This window comes from Emys orbicularis, chromosome 19 (assembly GCF_028017835.1).
Source record: "Emys orbicularis isolate rEmyOrb1 chromosome 19, rEmyOrb1.hap1, whole genome shotgun sequence".
In the NCBI taxonomy this organism is placed as follows: Eukaryota; Metazoa; Chordata; order Testudines; family Emydidae; genus Emys; species Emys orbicularis.
In genome coordinates, this window is record NC_088701.1 from 12,801,210 (window position 1) to 12,821,929 (window position 20,720).

General features: G+C 57.4%; 1 protein-coding gene across 1 annotated transcript in view; it reads right to left on the reverse strand.

The window, feature by feature from the left end:
- The window catches only part of LOC135891736 (cAMP-dependent protein kinase catalytic subunit alpha-like), a 97,892-nt gene that overhangs the window by 22,377 nt on the left and 54,795 nt on the right, over positions 1-20,720 (reverse strand). The window contains exon 8 of the mRNA XM_065419375.1: positions 19,744-19,908. Coding sequence (XP_065275447.1) covers positions 19,744-19,908 — 165 coding nt within the window. The remainder of the gene's footprint in view (positions 1-19,743; positions 19,909-20,720) is intronic.

Below are 20,720 nucleotides of genomic sequence, written 5' to 3' on the forward strand. Positions count from 1 at the left end.
ACTAGAGGAACAGCCCCAAGCCTCAGCAAAACTCCTCCACTCCCGACAGAGACAGGGGGCTTGAGCTGATTGCTCTTGACTTCTAACCGGGAGAGAGAATTTCCATCCAACAGCTCCCCCGCCCTGCAGCAGCCCCAGAGCGTGGCTGTCAACTCAGAGACCGGCACGCGACTCTTCAGGGCCGGCCAGTCACATCCATGCACACTCCTCCCTGCCTCTCGCTCGAGGCGGGGAAGATCCAGGGACTTGGAAACGGTTTCTTCTCTCCCACATCTGTCCGGAGAGCTGGCTTCCCTGGTGGAGGGAATGGAGCCGGAGTAGGGGAGTCTAGTCACTTACGCAGCCAGCCAAGTCAGTTTCACTTCCTGGAGGGTGAGGGGAGGACAAATTCTGCTTCAGAACTGATGGGATGGGTTTGCCAGAACAATGGCCAGTGGCAAGGGAAAAACACCCACACAGCAGGGCTTAAAACAGCGCCCTGGCTCTCCGCTCCTCTCAAATCCTTCGGCCGAAAGCAGCGGGAGAGGCTCCCTCTGGCTTCACTGCCGATCCTGCATGCATTGGGGGGCAGACCCCTGGAAAAAACACCATTCTACAAGTACAGTGCCCCCCGGGCCAAGCCACTAGGGCTGCAAAGGAAATCGGGGAGGTGGGGGGGTGGGCTTGTGGCTCATGTGAGGCCTGAGTCAGAGGGGTGTAGGTCCTTAAATCCACTGCTGGGGTCCTGCTCGCAGAGACGAACAGCAGGGGGTTGCAGCGCATCGAAGGGGGCTCTCCAAGCGGCGTTCAAAGAGACCCACATTCGGAAACCCTCGGCCCTCAAAGGCACCCTACAGCAGCACCCCAGGGAGGAGATCTCGAAGCACCACGGGGTTTGACTCTCGTGTCGTGCAGTCCCAGGTGGTACCGACCGCCAGCAGGGGAGGGACCCAGGGCTAGTCTCCTGGAGGTTTCTTTACTTTGCCTTTCCCAAACAAGCGCTGCTGCGCTCCTTGACCTTGGGAGCGGGAAGCTACTTTCAGCAGAAGCCAGGGAGGGATAGCTCAGTGGTTTGAGCATTGGCCTGCTAAACCCACGGTTGTGAGTTCAATCCTTGAGGGGGCCACTTAGGGATCTGGGGCAAAATCAGTACTTGGGCCTGCTAGTGGAGGCAGGGGGCTGGACTCGATGACCTTTCAAGGTCCTTTCCAGTTCTAGGAGATAGGATGTCTCCATTAAAGAAGCCAGAGAGAGCCGGATAGCGCTCTGGGGGAGAAGCAAGAGGGTGGGATGGGGAAGGAGGAGACCCTTCCTTGCGAGTCAATTTCCAAACAGCCGGGGTCTGCAGAGACCGGGACTCCACAGGCAGGAGGGAATCTGGAAAGGAAACTGCTCACTATGGGTGCAACGGACGAGGGGGCTACTGTGTCAGCCCCCCAAAGGCATGGAGGAGGTAATGGACCAGCCGGCCGAACAAGTTCACCCAGAGGAAGAGCTGGATCCAGAACTGGAAGTCAAAATCTGAGCCTTCCTCAATCCCACGAAGGTCGCTGGGTCTGTCTGAGCTCCATGCCGCCGCCCCCGGTGACGCAGACTTCGGCTCCTGGCTGCCGGGATCCTGACTCAGGCTCCCCTCCTTATCTATGCCACCCGAGGCTCATCCATGGCTGCACGGCTTCCAACCAGACCTCCGGGACCCTTTTTTGGGGGGGAGAAAGGGGATGGGGGACGGGACCGGACCGGGCGCGGGGGGAGAAATGTCTGGACAGTAGCAGGGTGGGAAGCAGCCAGTTTCACTCCTGTCGCTTCCCAGGCTCAGGGCTCAGCCTGCCCCGGTGAGGAGCGCGCTAGGTATTGTTTCAGCAAGCGCCCCATGGGAGCAGCCTCAAAGGGGGAGGGAGAGCAGAGCCAGGGCTGGGCACGCCGCCAGGCATCGGCTCCCTGCTCCACATCTGCTCTCAGCTGCTCCATCAGCTGCTGCAGACCAGCGCTCCCCGGGAATCTCAGCACATGGGCCCATGCGGCAGGACAGGAGGGTGGAATCCCATGAAACCTGGCCTGGCAGCTCCCTCATCTCAGGAGGGGTTTGTGTGTGTGTGTGATCTACAGCATCTCTAGGGCAGCAGATCAAACCCAGTCCAATGTGAAATTAATTTGGCAGGTCTCAATCCAACTCCCAGAGGGAGAGACCTCGCCGTCACAGAATCATCCCAGACAGACAGGACTCCTGGGTTCATTCTCATCATTAGACCATGCTGCATCCCCAAGCCAGGACTAGAACCCAGGAGTCCTGACTCCCAGCCCCCATTCTAAACACACACAAACACACACGCCCCATCCCAGCCCCCACTCACTGCATAAGAGGAAAGGCCATGTTAGCTGCTCCTATCCCTTTTGGAGAGAGAGGCTGGTAAGGGGCAGATTAGTTTCCGGGCTCCCATTCCAGCCCCTTTCAGGCCTTACCGTCATGGGATTAGGGGTGGGGTGGGGTCTCCCCACACAGTTCCCACATGGGAGGGAGATGGTTTTGTGATGGGGAGGCCCCTCCCTCGGGGAATTGGACTGACACCTGTCAAACACCTTTCACATTGCAGTGGGTTTGAGCGGGGCTACTAGGAGTCAGGACTCCCGGGTTGGAGGGCTGAGAGTCTGATCTTACCGGCTCATCTGGTCTTCGTCAATACAGCCAGTTGGGGGCAGCTGAGGTCAGTGCTGCTCACGCGTGCAACAGGATCGGCTTCTTTGAGCTGTGTCTGGGTGAACGGAAGCCTTGACGTTGACCGGCCAACAAGAGCAGATCAGCTAAACTGCTGGGCGGGAAGGTCTGCGCCAGCTGCTGCACGCTCAGCACCCCCGGGGTGGGTCTTGAGACAGCCCCTCCCATCTGGGACCTGTGCTGGAGCTTCCCCCCTCCCTCGCCCCCCCATCACTATAAGGCCTAAAAGGGGGTTGATTGGAAGCCACTCTCCATGGAAGGGACTGGAGCAGGCCATCAGTGCCCTTCCTCGAGAGCTGGAGCCTAAACCCCTTTCCATGTAACCTGGGGTGCTCAAGGTGTTCAGGTCAGAACAATTCCATTGCCAGCCCTGTCTGAAGGCACCAGCAGAGGGAATTAACTGGTTGATCGGGGTGGGGGTAACAGATATGTAGCTGAGTCCGCACTCCCGAAGGGCTGCCTCCCCCATGCCAATCCGACAGGCTGGCGAGAGCGGCGCCCAAAGGGTTAACCTTGTGCAGGTGCAGCTTTGGCAGGACCAGGGGAATTTTCTGCCATCTCAGGTGGTGGGTCCCGCAGGCGCAGCACGAAAGGTTTACAATATTCCAGCGTGAGCATTAAAAATCATCCACCTGCAGCCAGCAACGAGCAGCAGCAGGAGGGACAAACGGACCCAGCAGATGGCATTTTGCCCTCCTCAGCAATCAGAGCACCATGGCCCGGCCACAGATGGTGACCCCAGGGCAGTCAGCCTCATAGTGCAGCACCAGTGAGAGCCCCACTTGGTACACCCGGTCTAACCAAGGGCTTGTCTGCTCTGGCAGCCTGAGGCTCATTAGTCGTTCATTTCAGCAGTGGAATCCCTGCTCCACCCCAGAAGTGGGCGAATCAGGGAAGTGTTGAATGTTCATTGCCTGAACAGCCCTGTGCACCCAAGGAGGCACCACTGGGAGTACAGGCCATTTAACCCAGACAGGTTCATTTTGGCCTAGCAGGCAAGCCAACCCGCTTCAGAAGCCACCGCAGGGACTCATGATCTTTGAACAACTGAAGCCCACCCACGCAGTTGCAAGTGGAGAATATACACATCTCGCCCCCCTTAACCCTGCTTCTGCTCCCCCAACAGCAGCCAGCTGGGTCTGTGAACAGCAGGGAGAAGGGAAGATGTAACACACCAAGGGGGGGGGCGGGGAGGCAAGAGACAGCATGAAATATAGATCTAGGCTCTGCACAGAACCCTCCACTCCCTACGTTACAGCCAGCTTTCTGTCACCATTTACCAGGGGCTGGGGCGGATTCTCCAGCACAGGCAATTTTCAAAACAAACGTGGATGCTTTTCTAAGAGATCTGCTCTAAGTCAAACGGGCAAGTCCTATGGCCTGTGCCACGCTGGAGGTCAGACTAGCACAGTGGTTTTCAACCTTTTTTATTTGCGGACCCCTAAACAATTTCAAATGGAGGTGCAGACCCCTTGGAAATCTTAGACACTGTCTGCAGACCCCCAGGAGTCTGCCGACTACAGGCTGAAAACCACCGGACGAGATGAACACGGTGGTCTCTGCTGGCTTTGGAATCGCTGACAGACGGCCTTGTGCTAAAGGCAGGGGACTGGGATTCAGGAGATTTGGGTTCCATTCCCAGTTTGGACACTGACTTCAGGCAACCTTGGGTGAGTCATTTCAACTCAGCTCCCTGTCTGTAAAATGGGGCTATGAATCCCTCCATTGTCTCTTTAGAGTCAAAGCTCTTTAGGGCAGAGACTCTTTCTAGGTGTCTGAGGGCCTCGGATCGGGTCATCACGTGCTACTGTAATACAAACCCATCCAATTCTTAACCAGGTAAAGACTAACCAGAAGGAACGCAGGAGCTTCTGTTCTTCCTGTCTCATCCCACAAGAGCCAAGGGACACTCAAATAGAATTAAAAGGTAGGGAATTCAAAACCAATAAGAGGAAACACTTTTCAATTAGCCTGTGGAACTCACCACCACATGAACTTGAGACCAAAACCAGCCTGGACAGTCACATGGATAAAGACTATCCAGGGCTAGAATTTAAATTACAACAATAATTCTGGAATGGATATTAAACCTTGTGCTTCAGGGTTTAAGCTGAACTACTAGACATCAGGATGAGACCTATGGCGGTGGAAAGTTACCCCCCCACCCCCAACTGTTACTGTGGGGTTCTTTACCCTTCCTCTGCAGCCTCTACTGCGGATGCTACATGGACCTCAGGGCTGACCCAGTCTGGCAATTGCTACATTCAGGTTATTTTTCCACATTGGCTGTCACTGCCCCGGGACATTAGGGGATCATGAAGGAGAAGCTGCTTGATGGGATGGCACAATGGGAACAGAGGGCCCATGGGAATCTCCTCAACCCCACACTATCAAAAGTCTGAGGTAACACTGAGCTCTTAATTAGCACTTTTCATCCGCAGCTCTCAAAGTGCTTCATAAAGGAGGCTCAGTATCACAAGCCCCATTTTACAGATGGGGAAACTGAGGCACGGGGAAGGGACTTGCCAAAGGTCATAGCTGGGAATAGAACCCAAGTCTCCCAAGTCCCCTATGCACTAGGCAGCACTGCCTGCCAAAGCAGCTTGCAAGGTCACAATGCTGCACTGTTTGGTTTGCAGGGGAAGGTTTAAAAAACAAACTGTTCTCTTTGGAATTTCTTAATTTCTAGGGACTTTGGGGTATGTAACAACCTTGTTTTACAGCCCCTAAATTCAAGGTCTAAATCAACCCCAGCCCTGTCTACACAGGGATATGTCCCTTCCTCTACCCCACCCAAAAAATTCTAACCAGTTTTAAAACCAGCTGGAGCCAGAGCATTGACCAGGCTCTGACAGCTCCAACCATTGGTTAAGGTGGGCCTGGGCAGCCTGGGCCGTGCCAGGACTCCAGCCACTTTTCAGAACCAGTGAAAAGTTTGGGGGGAGGGGGAATTTTCACTGGTCTTCAAATAAATCTCTCTAAAATCTTTCCGTGCAGCGAGACAATTCATAGGTGCACTGAGTTTAGCGATCCCTTCTGGCCTTAATGACCATCATCATTCTAGACTGACCTCCTGCAGAACCCAGGCCAGGGCGTTCCACCCAGTCACACCTGAATCCAGCCCAACAAATTGTAGTGGAATAAGAGCAGATCTTTTAGAAAGAAACATCTAGCCTGGATTTAAAGACTCCAAGTGATGGAAGGTTCACTGCATCCCTTGGTAAGCTGTTTCCATGGTCAATTCCACTCTGTTAAAAATTTGCTCTTTATTATTCCCAGTTTGAATTTCTCAAGCATCAACTTCCAAAGGATGAATTGAATTGCCTTCATCTACTAGATGAAAGAGCCCCTGCTATCAGAAATCTTCTCCTATTGTATTTATCGATAGTGATCAAGCCACCTTCTCTTTGTTAGACTGAACAGATTGAGCCTCTTACCTCTCTCACTCAGACCTAGTAGATCTTTTCTGAGCCCACTCTACTCCTCACCCCACATCTGATTTAAAGCACACACACCAGAATGGGACACAGTTCGATGGTGAAAGGCTAGAAACAGATTGTGCAACTGGCCAGATGAATTTCCCTGTCCCACGCTCAGTCAGATGCAAGAGAACATTAACCAAACAGCATCAACTGTGACCATCGGTAACATTTTTAGACACTAGGACACATGTATATGAGTTTTATCTTGACAGAGTCCCTTGACTTTCCTCAGCATGCCTGTCACAAGAGACAGAGGATCCAGAATCCTCTTACACTGGGGCTGGAAAAATGATCTTAAGTAATAGCATAACATGCTTGTGAAAAGGGTATCACATCTAGCATGTGGCCCGCATAGAGGATGACAGCTTACTAGTGCTACCAGCTAATAGCTATCACCCCTTCAGGTGACATGGTAGAGGACCTCACTTGAACACTGAGAATCCTGGGTTCAAACCCTGCCAGGACGGGGTTTGCTATAACATCACCCCTGCTGAGAACTAAAGGACTGTCCCAGAAATCAGAATTCTCGCACTGGAGTAGTTACAGGGGACAGATTCTCCGACAGGTCATGCTGGTGTAACCGCCAAGGTACCAGGGCAATAGAGGCACCCCCCAGCAGAGTTACACAGGTGCCACAAAAGAATTTGAACCCACAGTTTTGATATTTACTAACGGAGACCAGATCATGAAGCAAACCCCTCCGGGAGGCAACATAACTAAGAGCTGCACTCATCTCCTCTAGACAATTCAGTCTCTTGTCCCTTTTCCCTTCCGCCTCCCCCCCAAATCAGTCAGTTCCGTGTTCCTGCCCCTGACTCCACACATCTCATACACTTCCCCTCACATCCTGCTCGCCCCTGAGGAGGGAGCAGCTGGGGGTGGTTGAGTCCCAGGGAGGATGGGACCTGGATTGTGACTCAAGAGACTGAAGTTCAATTCCCAGCTCTGCCTACAGCTCCTTGTGTGACCTAGGGAGAGTCACTTCCCCCGCCCTGCTCCGTGCTTCAGTGTCCAGATCTGTGAAATAGGGATAATACTCTCTTGCCTCACTGCAAGGATCAAGTCTGTTAATGACCGTGAGGGGCTCAGATCCTATGTCAATGGGAGCCAGACAAACCCCTAGATCAGTCCACACACACACCTTCCCAACCCCCAATACAGACCATCGGCACTTAACAATCCCATTGGAAGGCACTGCCCTCAAGATCATGGTTCAAATCACTGGAGGAAAGAAGAGACCATTCCTGCCCCACCCCCAGCCATGTACCCCTGACCCATCCCGAGCCGCAAAATTCATTTGAAGACTCACCACCCTCCATCAAGAAATTCAGTCTCAAGGCCCCACCCCTTTCTGGGAGGCTCCTCCCACAACCCTACGCCAGGACATCACAGAGATGAAAGCATGTTCTCATGGCAACCACCAATTCCAATTTTTTTAAATCCAAACCACTTAATTTTCCTCCTTTTAATTATTTAGTGGATTTAGTGCTGGGATTGGGGCCTGACTCCCAGCCCTGGAGAATGAGGCTTCTGGGTCCCCCCTAAAACAGGGGTAGGAGGGCATCCCACCACCCCCGCACACAGATGAGGGCTCGGTCCCAAGGGGCCCATCCAATCCTTGGTCTCTCTGCCAGCCAGGGGCCCAGTCAGTGCCGATGGGGTGGTGACACTGGACATCCATGCCACTCGGACTGACCCGAGACCCAAACCCTTTCCAGGGGCCAGTGAACGGGGCATCATAGGGGACCTCGGGCCAGCCCTGACCTGCCAACACAGGGTACGAGTGACGGAAGCGACCCATATCCTATGGGGCAGAACAGGGCCTGGGGCATGGGAATAACCAGCGCCCCCTAGAGGGGAAAGGCCCTGTGTCCGCATATGTGTCCCATTCCCCACCCCGGCAGGACCTTGGCCCCTACCCCGGCTCACCTCTAGCCTCCATCTTGCTGGCCCAGCCTGTGGCCTCCTCTGCACTTGGCCTATGGCTCCTCGGCAGGGCCAGTCCACCCGGGCCCTGTGCCTGCCACTGCAGGGGGCGAGAGAGGCACTCGCTCTCAGCCAGGGTTCCCGGCACTGCCAAGCGTGGGGCAGACTGACCCCACCAGGGAGCCGTAGCTGGGGGACGAGGGTGGGGGCCACCCAGGATCTGAGCCCTCTGGGATTCCATACACGGGTGTGGGCAGGCCAGGGGAGCCAATGGGGGGTGGGGGTAAGGGCTTGGCCCCATGTGGCCTGGAGGGCCGAGGCCAGGGGATCTGCCCCTGCACAGGGCTGGGAGGGCGACAGATTTAAAGCAGAGGAAACTCCAAGCGATACGAGGGGCAAGCAGACACCCCTTGGAAGCGACACAAACCTCATGGGCTGCAGTTCGGGGCAGGGGCAGCAAGTGGCGTAAAAAAATCCTTTCCCCTCCCCTCCAGACAGTGTGTTTGTGTTTGTCCTACCAATGGACGGGCCATTGCTGTCAGACAGACGGCAGCAGCAATCTCACGTGATGCGGGTTTGCCACAGGGCGATCGCTGCTCTCTGCCTCAGGAAGATCGGTGCCAGGCTGGCATTCTTCCCCTGCCTTTCAACCAAACTCCCTCCAAGAACCGAGTGCTTCACTCAAGCCAGCCGATTTCTCTCTCTAGCATCCACTTACCCCTCAAGTTTTATTTAACCAGATCTTTCGTGTCATAGAGGGAGGCTGGTGCAATGGTTAGCGTGCTAGCCTGGGACTTGGGAGATCCTGGCTCAATTCCCTGCTCTGCCCCAGACTAACTTTGGGCAAGTCACTTAGTCTGTGCCTCAATTTCCCCATGCTACAGAGGGGGATGATAGCACTTCCTTGCCTCACTGGGAAGGCTGGAAGATAAATATATTTCCAGTTGTGAGGCGCTCGGATACTATAACAACCGGAGCCAGATAAGGACCTTAGACAGAAAGATAACACACTTCCTTATTGTCCAGACATTTTTATCCCCTCATTTCTTCTTCGACAGCATTAAAGAAAAAGCAGCTCAGCAGCTCTTAGTCATTTTAAGATCATTAATTTTATCTCCCTGTCCATCAACGAGACTTAATGCACCTCTGCTACGTACCTATTTTACTCCTGAGGTCTGCAAAAGCCCCGTTTTCCCTTAACCCTTTTTGTGATTATCTGCTCCGGCTGCCTCTCCAGAGATCTCCTCAACCTTTCCTCATCACTCAAGAGTCAGAGTTAAACCCTGGTGTGATTCCATTCTGCCTCACTGAAATACCCACCACAATTCAACTGGGATTTCTTCATCTTCACTTCCTGTCCTAAATTCCTAGGCCCGCACCCTCCCATCCCGTTACACTGTAGCTGCTCACAGCGAGGAAGCGAGAGGGTGCAGGGGGAAGGTGCAGTGCAGGCAAAGGGGAGGGGTCGCCAGTTTGATCCCTCCTGGGACTCACTCAGGCATGTCCCGAGAGGTCAGAGGCCCTGGTGGCTCAGTTTGCCCAATGCCAGCAATCGCCTCAAGGCTCACACAGACCCTGATTCATCCCAACAGAGCCAGAGTAGGGTGGGCAGCCATTTATATACTAATCCTGCACCACACCCAGGGGGCAGATTGTCCAATTGCCACCCCAGGCAGAGCGACTCCCAGCTCAGCCACACCCTCAGGCAGCCAAAGGGGAGGAGACAAGCACCCACTGCCCTTGCACTGTTGCTCAATGCAAGCATCTTTGATCTATGCCCAATATGGCCCAGTTTGCCCAGCTGAAAGCAACTGCTCCAAGATGGGGAGAGCTTAGATACATGCTCAGGGCTGGTCTTCACTGCACGGTTAACTCAGGTGCAGCCCTTAACTTGAGTTGCCTCCAGTCCACCCACAAGTCGGCTGGCCCGAGAGAGGCTATGGGCTACAGTGCGAGTTAGCCCAACTCATCAGCTGCAAAGACAACTGCTCTGTAGGGTAGACACAGGCCAACCTCCCTCGAGTGCCACTAGTCCTCCAACGGCGTCCCACGATTCCCTCCTGCCAGAGGGACAGAGGTGGCCAGAGAGGACAGACGAGTTCTCCAAGAAGTCACTGGGAAAATCCATCCAGCGGCTCAGTTTACTGCAGTTCTAAGAGCCACGGAAGGTGCTCACAGGAGTCCTAGAGACGCACACGAGCGAGGATGCAGAAGCTCGCTTGTTCGACTGCAGCAGGGCCGCTCGCACTCGAACAAATGAATGCTGTCGCTGAGACAGCCCCTCGACGGGTCTGAGCCAGAGCACCCTCCCCATCCCACCAGCACACAACCCAGCAGCGAGCCCGGCGGGTTTTCCATTACATACAGACGCCCCATCGAGAGCTGCGGAAGGTCCCCATTTAACCCCAGAACAGGGACATTGCAGGCAGCGCAGACCTCCCCACACCCCAGCCTCCTCCAACATGCATCAAACCCTGCAAGGATTGCAGGCCAGCTCCCCTCGAGGGCCCCAAGGCCTCCCCACATGTCCCCCACGTGTGCCCAGAACACACTTCACTAGGAAAGAAGCTTCCCCCACACACCCTGCTCAATCCCTAATGAAAGGCTCAGATGATCCTAGAAATTAGAGTCACTTCGTGCCAGATCTGCCCCTGCATCTCAGCTCCTAAGATCTCCAGCTGATGTTCACAGTGTTGCTTATGGCCTAAAAAGCCCTCCATGGCCTGGAACCAGCTTTCCTGTGTGGGCCTCCCCCACTCCATACTGCTCCAGCTGCTGGCAGTAGTGTACCCAAACTATCAGGAAGGGGGTGGCTGACAGGGAGTTCTTTTCTACGTCACCAAGACTGTGGAAAGTGCTCCCCACCCCAATGACCATCTGGAAAAGTGAGAGCCTCCCCCCTCCCCCCCCAGCCAAGATGAGAGGGTCTGGGGAGTGGGGTGGCCACCTCTGAGGTACAAGAAATGGGACACCCAGTATGACCCTGAGCCCATAAAATTGGCCAGCTGGCCCTGCATACTGGACCGATTTCCCAGGACAGCTACTTCAAAAAAATGGGGAAACCTGGACCAGTGGCAACCCCAGCAGGGAGAGGGCTGAGGGTTTGCTTCCTAGATGAAAGGGCAGAAGGGAGCCCTGGGCAGCAGCTGCCAGGCTCAGTTCCGGCTGGACCGATCATGTAACGCTGCCGCGTTTGAAGCTGTAATGTTGATGGTGTAGTACGGCCTAGAACCTTGGACAGGTGTCTTTTTAAAAGTGAAATATGTAAGGGCGGCGCCGGCCCTGTCCCAGGCACATTTAATAATTAACTTGTGAGAGGAAATGCCCGTCTCCCCGGGGAATCGCTCGGTGGGAGCCAGCCGATGGCAGGAGCACACGCACGCTGGGAGATCAGCTCCCTGGGCATCGCTCTATGGGCGATCGGGGGGTGAAAATTCCACTGTGCAAATCCCAGAGGCGGCTGCCTCAGGCGAGCCCAACGCTGAGGCTCCAGCAGATTTCCAAATTTGGGAGTTTCTGATCCCAAAGCGCCCCCTACAGGCTAAGGCCTGCAACCAGCATAGGAAGGCACTCAGCGGGGTAAGCTGCTCCGGGCAGAAAGACATGGCCACATGGTAGATGCCTCCCGGGTTCACACTATGATGTGGCTGCCGAGAGCTTGTTTGCCACGGGAAGGACCCTGCCAGCCCTGTGCAGACGCCAAGGAGAAGAGCCTGGCGTGATGCAGGGGGCTCCACGGGGAGCACAGCAGCGTCAGGGGAGGCAGTAGCCATTTCTCAGCTGTGGTGAGCAGTGCTGAACACCAGGGGGGAAATTCAGGGCTCCTGGGTTCTATCCCCAGCTCTGGATCTAGTGGGGCAGCCTGACCCCGCACACCCAACAAAACAAGGCTCACCAGTCAGAAACCAGCCTGGGAACTGACCTCCAAGCCCAGTGCAAAGAGGCCCACAGGTGGCAGTGCTACAGCCCGTCTGCCACAGCACAGGGAACCCCACAATCACCTCCTTACCACTGCCCGCCCCCTCCACTGGGAGCTGGTTAGAACCAGGCTTCTGCTGCAGACCTGGCTGCCAGGCGAAACTGAGCAGCGGTGGCAGGAAACAGACATTTTCAGCAGATGCTGCTCAGTTCTCTTGGGACGGTGGCTGCCCATGGTCGGGGAGACGGACAAGTCACCCCCCTCCACCAACAGTGACATCTCAATGGACACAGGAACCCCCTAATCCCAGACTGGCAGAGGCTAGACTCAGAGAACGTCACTAAGGGGTTACTGCACCTGCCTCTGAGCCAGCTGGGAGATAGGCGACTGGCACATGCACAGTGGTATACTGGGCAATCCAGCGTGGCACTGCCCGCAGCCCTGACTCTGCAAACCCTTATGCCACATGTGGAGCATTACTCATGGGAGGAGAGTTACGCCCCTGTGTCCTTGCAGGATCGGAGCCCAAGTTCCTCTCAGAAAATGGATATAAAACAACATAAAAAGCTCAGACGGTGCTTTCACCGAGTCAATGGGCCAGAGGCGCAGGTAGCGTGAATCGCATGGCTGTATTGTCTTGAAAACTGCATTACACCAGCCGAAGATCTGGTCCCATTGACTCCAATGGACCGAGGGTGATTTGCACCAGCCGGGGAGCCGGCCCTGTATCTCCAAGGCTTAACTTTGTTTTCTTAAGTACCACCAGGCCCAAGGGAGCAGCCGACTGTGGCCCAGCAGCCCTGGTGCAGGCCATCGCCCAGGGGTGCTGAGAGGAGCATCCAGCTCGTGCCAAGGTCACCATTCGCCGCACACTAATCCCAGCGTGCTCTGCCTTAGGGGGGAAACTCCGACCCGTCCAGGCCTTGTCCCAGCCCTTCTGCTTCTAAACTTCACCTTTTCTATTTTGGCTGTCAAGAGGAGGAAGCCAGGAACACCTGTGCTCACAGGGCAGGTTAGCAAGGCAGTCCAGGGGTCGGCTCAGCCAGCGGAGAGGTTAATCGACCTTCATTACATGGAGAGTCTTTAAACCACAGGGACTGGCTCAGCCCCAAGGTCCATCTAGCCCAGGATCTTCTGACAGCTGCCAGCACCAGCTGCTTTGGAGAAGGTGCAAGACCCCTGTCGAGATGAGATCACCTGCCAGAGGGGAGATGCCTCCTTGCCTCTGTCAGAGGGCAGCTCATGCTCTGAAGAGAGAAGGTCAATAGCCTTTCCAGCCACCTTGGTTAGTTTTCTTACCCCTCACTATCATCACTCTGTCCACCTAAATGTCGTATTGGGTTCAGAATCCTGGTCTCTCTCAGAAACACAACATGGTATGACAGTCAGGTGGCAGTGAGTTCCACAGGTTAATAGCACAACAGGACATCCCCTTTGCTCAGTTTTCAATTCGCTGACATTTTGGCAAATGCTTGTGCCTCACAAGGCAGGCTGAGCAGAGGAAGGGTGGTCCAGTGGTTAGAGCGCTTATCCTGCCTGACCTGGGTTTGAATCTCAGCTCCCGCCAGACTCCCTGAGGGTGTGTCTACACTGCAATAAAAGACGTGTGGCTCAGCCGCAGCTGGCTCAGGGGCTAAAAACTGCACTGTAGACATTCGGGCTGGAGCCGGGCTCTGAACCCCAGCGAGCAGGGAGAGGTTCAGGGAGCGAGGCCTCTCACTGCACCTGTGCAGTACCTGGGACTGATCTCAGCATGGTGCTACCACAATTCAAAAATCACCGCTGGGCACAGAGTGGGGTCTAGTGGGTTAGAACAGGGGGTGAGGCGGAGGGTCAGAATTTCTGGGTTCTGTTCCCAACCACAGGAGGGCAGTGGGGTCCAAGGGTTAGAGAAGCACAGAACTAGGAGCCAACTGGGACTGGCCTCTGCCACCAACTTGCTCTTTGACCTCAGGCAAATCACTGCACCTGGGAGCCTCAGTCTTCCCCACCCTCCTCCCCCGTTTGTGAACAGCCACTGACCCCCTCCCCCCCCCCCCCCCCCCCCCCGCCTATGCACACTGGGGCCTAACGCTGACAGACGCTGCCGGGCGCGGGGACAGCTCCAGGTCCGATCGCAACAGATGCCCTCTTCCCCTCACAGACACCACTGGATGGTCCCATTTTATACTGCCAGCCTGCTCCTCCCCTTTACAGCACCAGCCCCCGATCAGCAAACATTCATTTACTAGCAAATTTTGGGGAGCCAAGACCACGACCCCTAGGGCTGGTGCTCCCTGAACCAGCCGGACAAGTTGCAGGCAGCGCTACCAGTGGGACTTGCATCCAGGCAATGCAAAGGGAGACGGGATCAGCTAACTGTTCTCAGCTTATGGCTAGAGAGGGGTGAGGGGAAACAGCAATTAAGAGGGGATGTGTAGGAGTGGGAAGATGAAGGAAGATGGGGGACCCCAACAAAACCACCCCTGCAAATGCGTCCAACACCTGGTTGGAGAGATCAGGCTGCAATACCCCAGGGCAGTGGGCCTCAACCTTTTTTCATTTACAGACCCCTAAACATTTTTGAATGGCGGTGCAGGCCCCTTTGGAAATTTTAGCCCATGGGGCTCCGCAGACCACAGGTTGAAAACCACTGCCCTAGGGTCCCCACAGCCCCAACCTGCCCCCTCCCCCTGGGGCATAGGGCCAGAAAGAGACAACTCAAATGTGAATGGAGAAGGGTATCCTAGATCAGTGGTTCTCAAACTCGGGTCACTGCTTGCTCAGGGAAAGCCCCTGGCGGACCAGTTTACCTGCTGCGTCCGCAGGTTTAGCGGATCGCAGCTCCCAGCGGCTGCGGTTCGCTGCTCCAGGCCAATGGGAGCTGCTGGAAGCGGTGCAGGCCGAGGGACTTACTGGCCGCCGCTTCCTGCAGCCCCCATTGGCCTGGAGCGGCAAACCGCGGCCACTGGGAGCTGCAATCAGCCGAACCTGCGGACGCGGCAGGTAAACAAACCAACCCCACCTGCCAGGGGCTTTCCCTGAACAGCTGGAGTTTGAGAATCACTGGTCTAGACAGACCCCTCCAGACACACGATGAGGTGCGGTGGGTGGGGGCACAGGCAACAGCAAAGTGCAGCAGTGTGGGGCATGGAGGAATAGGGCAGGGGTACACCGGTGGGAAAGCGGCTCTAGGGCTATGGGCTCACGGGGCGGGGGGGAATGCAGCCAGGCCAGCACAGAGCTGCTGGGTGTCCCAGGCAGGGTGAAAGGGGGGGGTGTCCCCACAACAGCCTGTCCTCTCCACACTCACCCTGCCTGGATTCACCAGGCCTTTCTCTAGGGTTACCATATTTCCACAAGCAAAAAAGAGGACACGGGGGGGGGGAGGGGGAAGAGAGGAGCCCCGCTCTAGCCCTGCCCCGCCCCATCCACTTCCTCCCACTTCCCACTCCCTGATTGCCCCCCTCAGAACCCCCAACCCCCCCTCCTGGGACCCCTGCCACTAACTGCCCCCTAGGACCCCACCCCCTATCTAAGCCGCCCTGCTTCTTGTCCCCTGATTGCCCCCTCCTGAGAACCCCCTACGACCCTACCTGTCCCCTGACTGCCCCGACCCTTATCCACACCCCCACCCCATATTCACACCCCCGCCCCCAGACAGACCCCCGGGGACTCCCATGCCCTATCCAACTGCTCCCCGCCCCCTGACAGGACCCTCAGAACTCCTGACCCATCCAACCCCCTCTGCTACCTGCCTGCCTCGACCCCTCTCCACACCCCTGGCCCCCTGACAGCCCCCCCAGAACCCCAGACCCATCTAACCCCCCCTGCTCCCTGTCCCTGACTGTCCCAACCCCTCTCCACACCCCTGTCCCCCTGATAGCCCCCCCACAAACTCCCAACCCATCCAACACCCCCTGCTCCGTCCCTGACTGTCCCAACCCCTCTCCACACCCCTGCCCCCCTGACAGCCCCCCCAGAACCCCAGACCCATCTAACCCCCCTGCTCCCTGTCCCTGACTGTCCCAACCCCTCTCCACACCCCTGCCCCCCTGATAGCCCCCCCACAAACTCCCAACCCATCCAACACCCCCTGCTCCCTGTCCCTGACTGTCCCAACCCCTCTCCACACCCCTGCCCCCCTGACAGCCCCCCCAGAACCCCATACCCATCTAACCCCCTCCTGCTCCCTGTCCCTGACTGTCCCAACCCCTCTCCACACCCCTGCCCCCTTGACAGCCCCCCCCAAACTCCTGACCCATCCAACCCCCCCCTCCCTGTCCCCTGACCAGGGCCGGCTTTAAAGAGCCCAGGAATTGGGCTGCACTCCGGCCGGGGTTGCGGGGCTTGGGGCCATAAGAACATAAGAAAGGACGTACTGGGTCAGACCAAAGGTCCATCTAGCCCAGTATCTGTCTACCGACAGTGGCCAATGCCAGGTGCCCCAGAGGGAGTGAACCTAACAGGCAATGATCAAGTGATCTCTCTCCTGCCATCCATCTCCATCCTCTGACGAACAGAGGCTAGGGACACCATTCTTACCCATCCTGGCTAATAGCCATTTATGGACTTAGCCACCATGAATTTATCCAGTCCCCTTTTAAACATTGTTATAGTCCTAGCCTTCACAACCTCCTCAGGTAAGGAGTTCCACAAGTTGACTGTGCACTGTGTGAAGAAGAACTTCCTTTTATTTGTTTTAAACCTGCCGGAGGTGCTCGGCCGGGGCTGGGCCGGCGCTGCTGGGGCCCGAGCCGGGCCGGGGGTGCTCGGCCGGCGCGCTCGGCCGGAACCAGGGCTGGCGCTGCTGGGGCCCGAACCTGGCCGGGCCGGCACCGCTGGGGCCCGAGCCGGGCCGGGGGTGCTCGGCCGGGGCTAGTCCGGCGCGCTCGGCCGGAACCAGGGCTGGTGCTGCTGGGGCCCGAGCCGGGCCGGGGGTGCTCGGCCGGAACCGGGGTCGCCGCCCTGGGGCCGGAACCTGGGCCGGAGCCGCTGGGGCCGCCGCTCGGCCTGCTTCTTTTCAGACTTCCCGGGAAGATCTGATTCGCGGGAAGCAGGGGAGGGGGAGGAGCAGGTGGGCGGAGCGTTCAGGGGAGTGGAGGAGGGGGAAGACAGCTGCGGGGCCGGACAGCGTGGTAAGGCTGCAGGGGATGGGGGGAGCCGGGAAGCAGCTTTGGGTGCCCAGCGGCGCTTGGCCGCTGCTTTTCTGTCTATAAATAGCCGACTGGGGGAAATCCCGGTCATTTGTAGATTTTTAAAAATTCCCCCCCCCCCCACCCCACGGCTATTTATAGACGAAAAGCTGGACATGTCCGGGGAAATCCGGACATATGGTAGCCCTACTTTCTCCAGAGCTGCTAAGACCTGCTCCCCCAGGCCCGGGCACACTGCTCTCCCCAGCCCAGTACCGCCTAACGCAGGGCGGGTCCCGTATTCACCACTACCACCCCTCGATCCCCGATCCCCCGCCCTCACTGTTTCCCCCCCCCCCGCACTCCTCCCCCCAGGCCCCGCGCTCTCCCCCCCCCCCCGACCCCGAACTCTCTCCATCCCTCCCAGGGCCCCCCGATCCCCCCACCAGGCCTCCCATTCCCGGCTCCCCCCGGATCCTGCACTCCCCCCACTCCCCGCTCCCCCCGGGGCCCCAATCCCCGCACCAGGCCTCCCATTCCCTGCTCCCCCCCTCGCGTCCCGCACTCCCCCCACTCCCTGCTCCCCCCGGGGGTCCCGATCCTCCCGCCGAGTCCCGCGCTCTCCCCACTCCCTGCTCCCCCCGGGGGTCCCGATCCCCCCGCCGAGTCCCGCGCTCTCCCCACTCCCTGCTCTCCCCGGGGGCCCCGATCCCCCCGCTGGGTCCCGCGCTCTCCCCACTCCCTGCTCCCCCCGGGGGTCCCGATCCCCCCGCCGAGTCCCGCGCTCTCCCCACTCCCTGCTCTCCCCGGGGGCCCCGATCCCCCCGCTGGGTCCCGCGCTCTCCCCACTCCCTGCTCTCCCCGGGGGCCCCGATCCCCCCGCTGGGTCCCGCGCTCTCCCCACTCCCTGCTCCCCCCGGGGGTCCCGATCCCCCCGCCGAGTCCCGCGCTCTCCCCACTCCCTGCTCTCCCCGGGGGCCCCGATCCCCCCGCTGGGTCCCGCGCTCTCCCCCCCCCCGACCCCGAACCCCCCGCCAGGCCCCGCGCTCTCCCCACCCCCCACTCACCGCTCTCCAGTTCGCCGCCCTTCTTGGCCGTGGCCGCGTTGCCCGCAGGAGGCTAGACTGGAGCCGCCGAGACCGGTATCGCCTCCCCTCCCCCAGCGGCGGTGGTTGTGGTTGTGGTTGTTCCTCGGACTCAGGACCCCGCCCCAGCCCAGCGCCCATTGGCCGAGCAAGGCAACCTGGCGCACCAATGGCCGACTGCCGCCACCACAGGCGCCAACTTTTGTTGGCACGGGTGGGTGCTCGCGCCCCCCCCGCCCCGGCTCCGCCCCCTCCCTGCCCCTTTGGATCCCTCCCCAAATCCCCGCCCTGGCCCCGCCTCTTCCCCAAGCGCTGCATTCCCCCCCCCCCCCCACAGCTGTTTCCCGGCGCAAGCGCTCGGAGTGAAGCAGGACGCTGCAGCCCGCTCATGGGAGGAGGCGGAGGTGAGCTGGGGTGGGGAGGGAATGGACCAAGGGGTGTGGATGGAGGGACGGGGAGGGTGGAGGGATGGATAATGGGAGCTTCCACCTGAAAAGGGAGGGGAGGGGAAGGGGGGTTGGGGACGAGGTGAGGGGTCAACATTTGTATACCCCCTCCCCCACACACACACTCCTGGGTCTGCCAGGGGAGCACGATTAGGCCCCACCTTTATAACCAGGCCAGGATCAGCCCCTCCCCCCCCGCCACTATCCAGCCAGAACCCTCAGTGTTTGCAATCATGGAAGCGGGAGCCCATGACCATGCTTAGAGCCCAGAATCAGGGCCCCCAGCATCCTCCTTAAGAGCCCAGAATCAGCGCCCCCAGCACTCTTAAGGGAAACAGGTTCAGGCCCCTTAGCAACCAAGTGAGGGATGCAGAATCAGCGCCTCCTCAAGCCCTCTTTTATCTAGCCAGAACTCCCTCCTCTCACTTTCCAATCAGGGAAGGGCAGGGGGTCATGAGCCCCTTGGATCTCCATAAGAGCCCCCACTTGCATCATCAGTAGGGTTTTAATCAGGACCTTCAGCACAGCCCTCTCCCACCTGAGCTAGAAGAATAATGCCATAAGCTGGCAACAGCAGTAGTAGGCTGTTATCCTCAGGGGGTGGGGACAGGACCATGCTTTTGACACCATGTTACAAACAGGTGACTGAGGGCTCCATACTTTAAACCAGTGGTCTCCAAACTTTTTTGATCACGCGCCCCTATCAATAAAATTTTTTTGAGCACGTATCCCCTGCCGTGCCGAAGCAAAAAAAAAAAAAAAAAAAAAACCCGCTTGGACTCCTGCCTGATGCACTCCTCCTGCCACGCACCCCCAAGGATCCTCTTGCATAACCCCTGGGGTGTGCATCCCCTACTTTGGAGACAACTGCTTTAAACAAACGCTGGGTGAGCAAATCTCCCCCTGGTGGTTGGACCCAGCCACAACACCCTGCTACAGAGTCCCAGTAACCAATGCGCTCCTAGAGGCCTGGGCACTGATGATCCCACGTTCAATTCCTGCTGACGGAGGCTGCATGCATGTGGAAGTTACCCAGGCTCTCCTCTGCCCGCCGCCAACTGCCACCGCCCTCCTACCTTCCTCTGGTAGATGGCGATCCAATCAGTGGTAGCAAACCACTTGTGGTTCTTGATGTCGTTGACCCCGTTCTTGAGGTTGCCAAAGCGTTTGGTGAGGTCCACCTGCAGCAGGTTCCGGAGCAGGTCCTTCAGGTCCGAGCTGAAGTGAGATGGGAACTGGACCTGCAGTGGGGAGGAGAGACAGAGGTCTGGCTTTTACCTGCCCTGCCCTCGTGGCTAGATTCATAGATACACCTAATAATGTACAGCCCCTAGCACAGAGGGGTCCTGGGCTATGCCTGGGTGCTGAGGCACTACTGTAATACACCTAGTAATGTACAGCCCCTAGCACAGGGGGTCCTGGGCTACGCCTGGGGCGCCTAGGCACTACCAAAATACACCTAATATGTACATCACCTAGCACAATGTGGTCCTGACCCATGACTGGGGCTTGTAGGCACTATCGTAATACACCTAATAATAAATAACAAGCCCTTTAAAAACACTCCAGGACAATTAGTGGACGAGAAGTGGGGGTGCTACTGAGGACTGACGCAGGAGCTGAAATGGTTAATTAGCAGCTGCCCCCCAGCTCTTATTGACCATTTTTCCTCCACAGATCTCAAAGCAGGGCTGCCGCTTCACTATCCTCATTTTATATAAGGGGAAACTGAGGCACAGGGAGACGTGACTTGCCCAAGGTCACTGAGCAGGCTGGTAGGAGAACCAGGAACAGAACCCAGGCCTGTTGAGTTCCCCACTAGCTTTAAAGCTGACCGTGTCCGACACGAGTGCTTGGAGATCCTTGGCGAGAAGGCGCTGGGGTGGGCAGAGGAATATTATGGGCTCTTGGTTACTATGGTGATGAGTGCTCTACCAGTGCCTGGAGATGACTGATGTTGTTTAAGGAATGTTTAGTCTTGCAACGTAGCAGGGTTGTGGAGGGTTTTGCAACTCACAACAGTGTATAAGAAAACCAAAGGCACCTGTTCCAG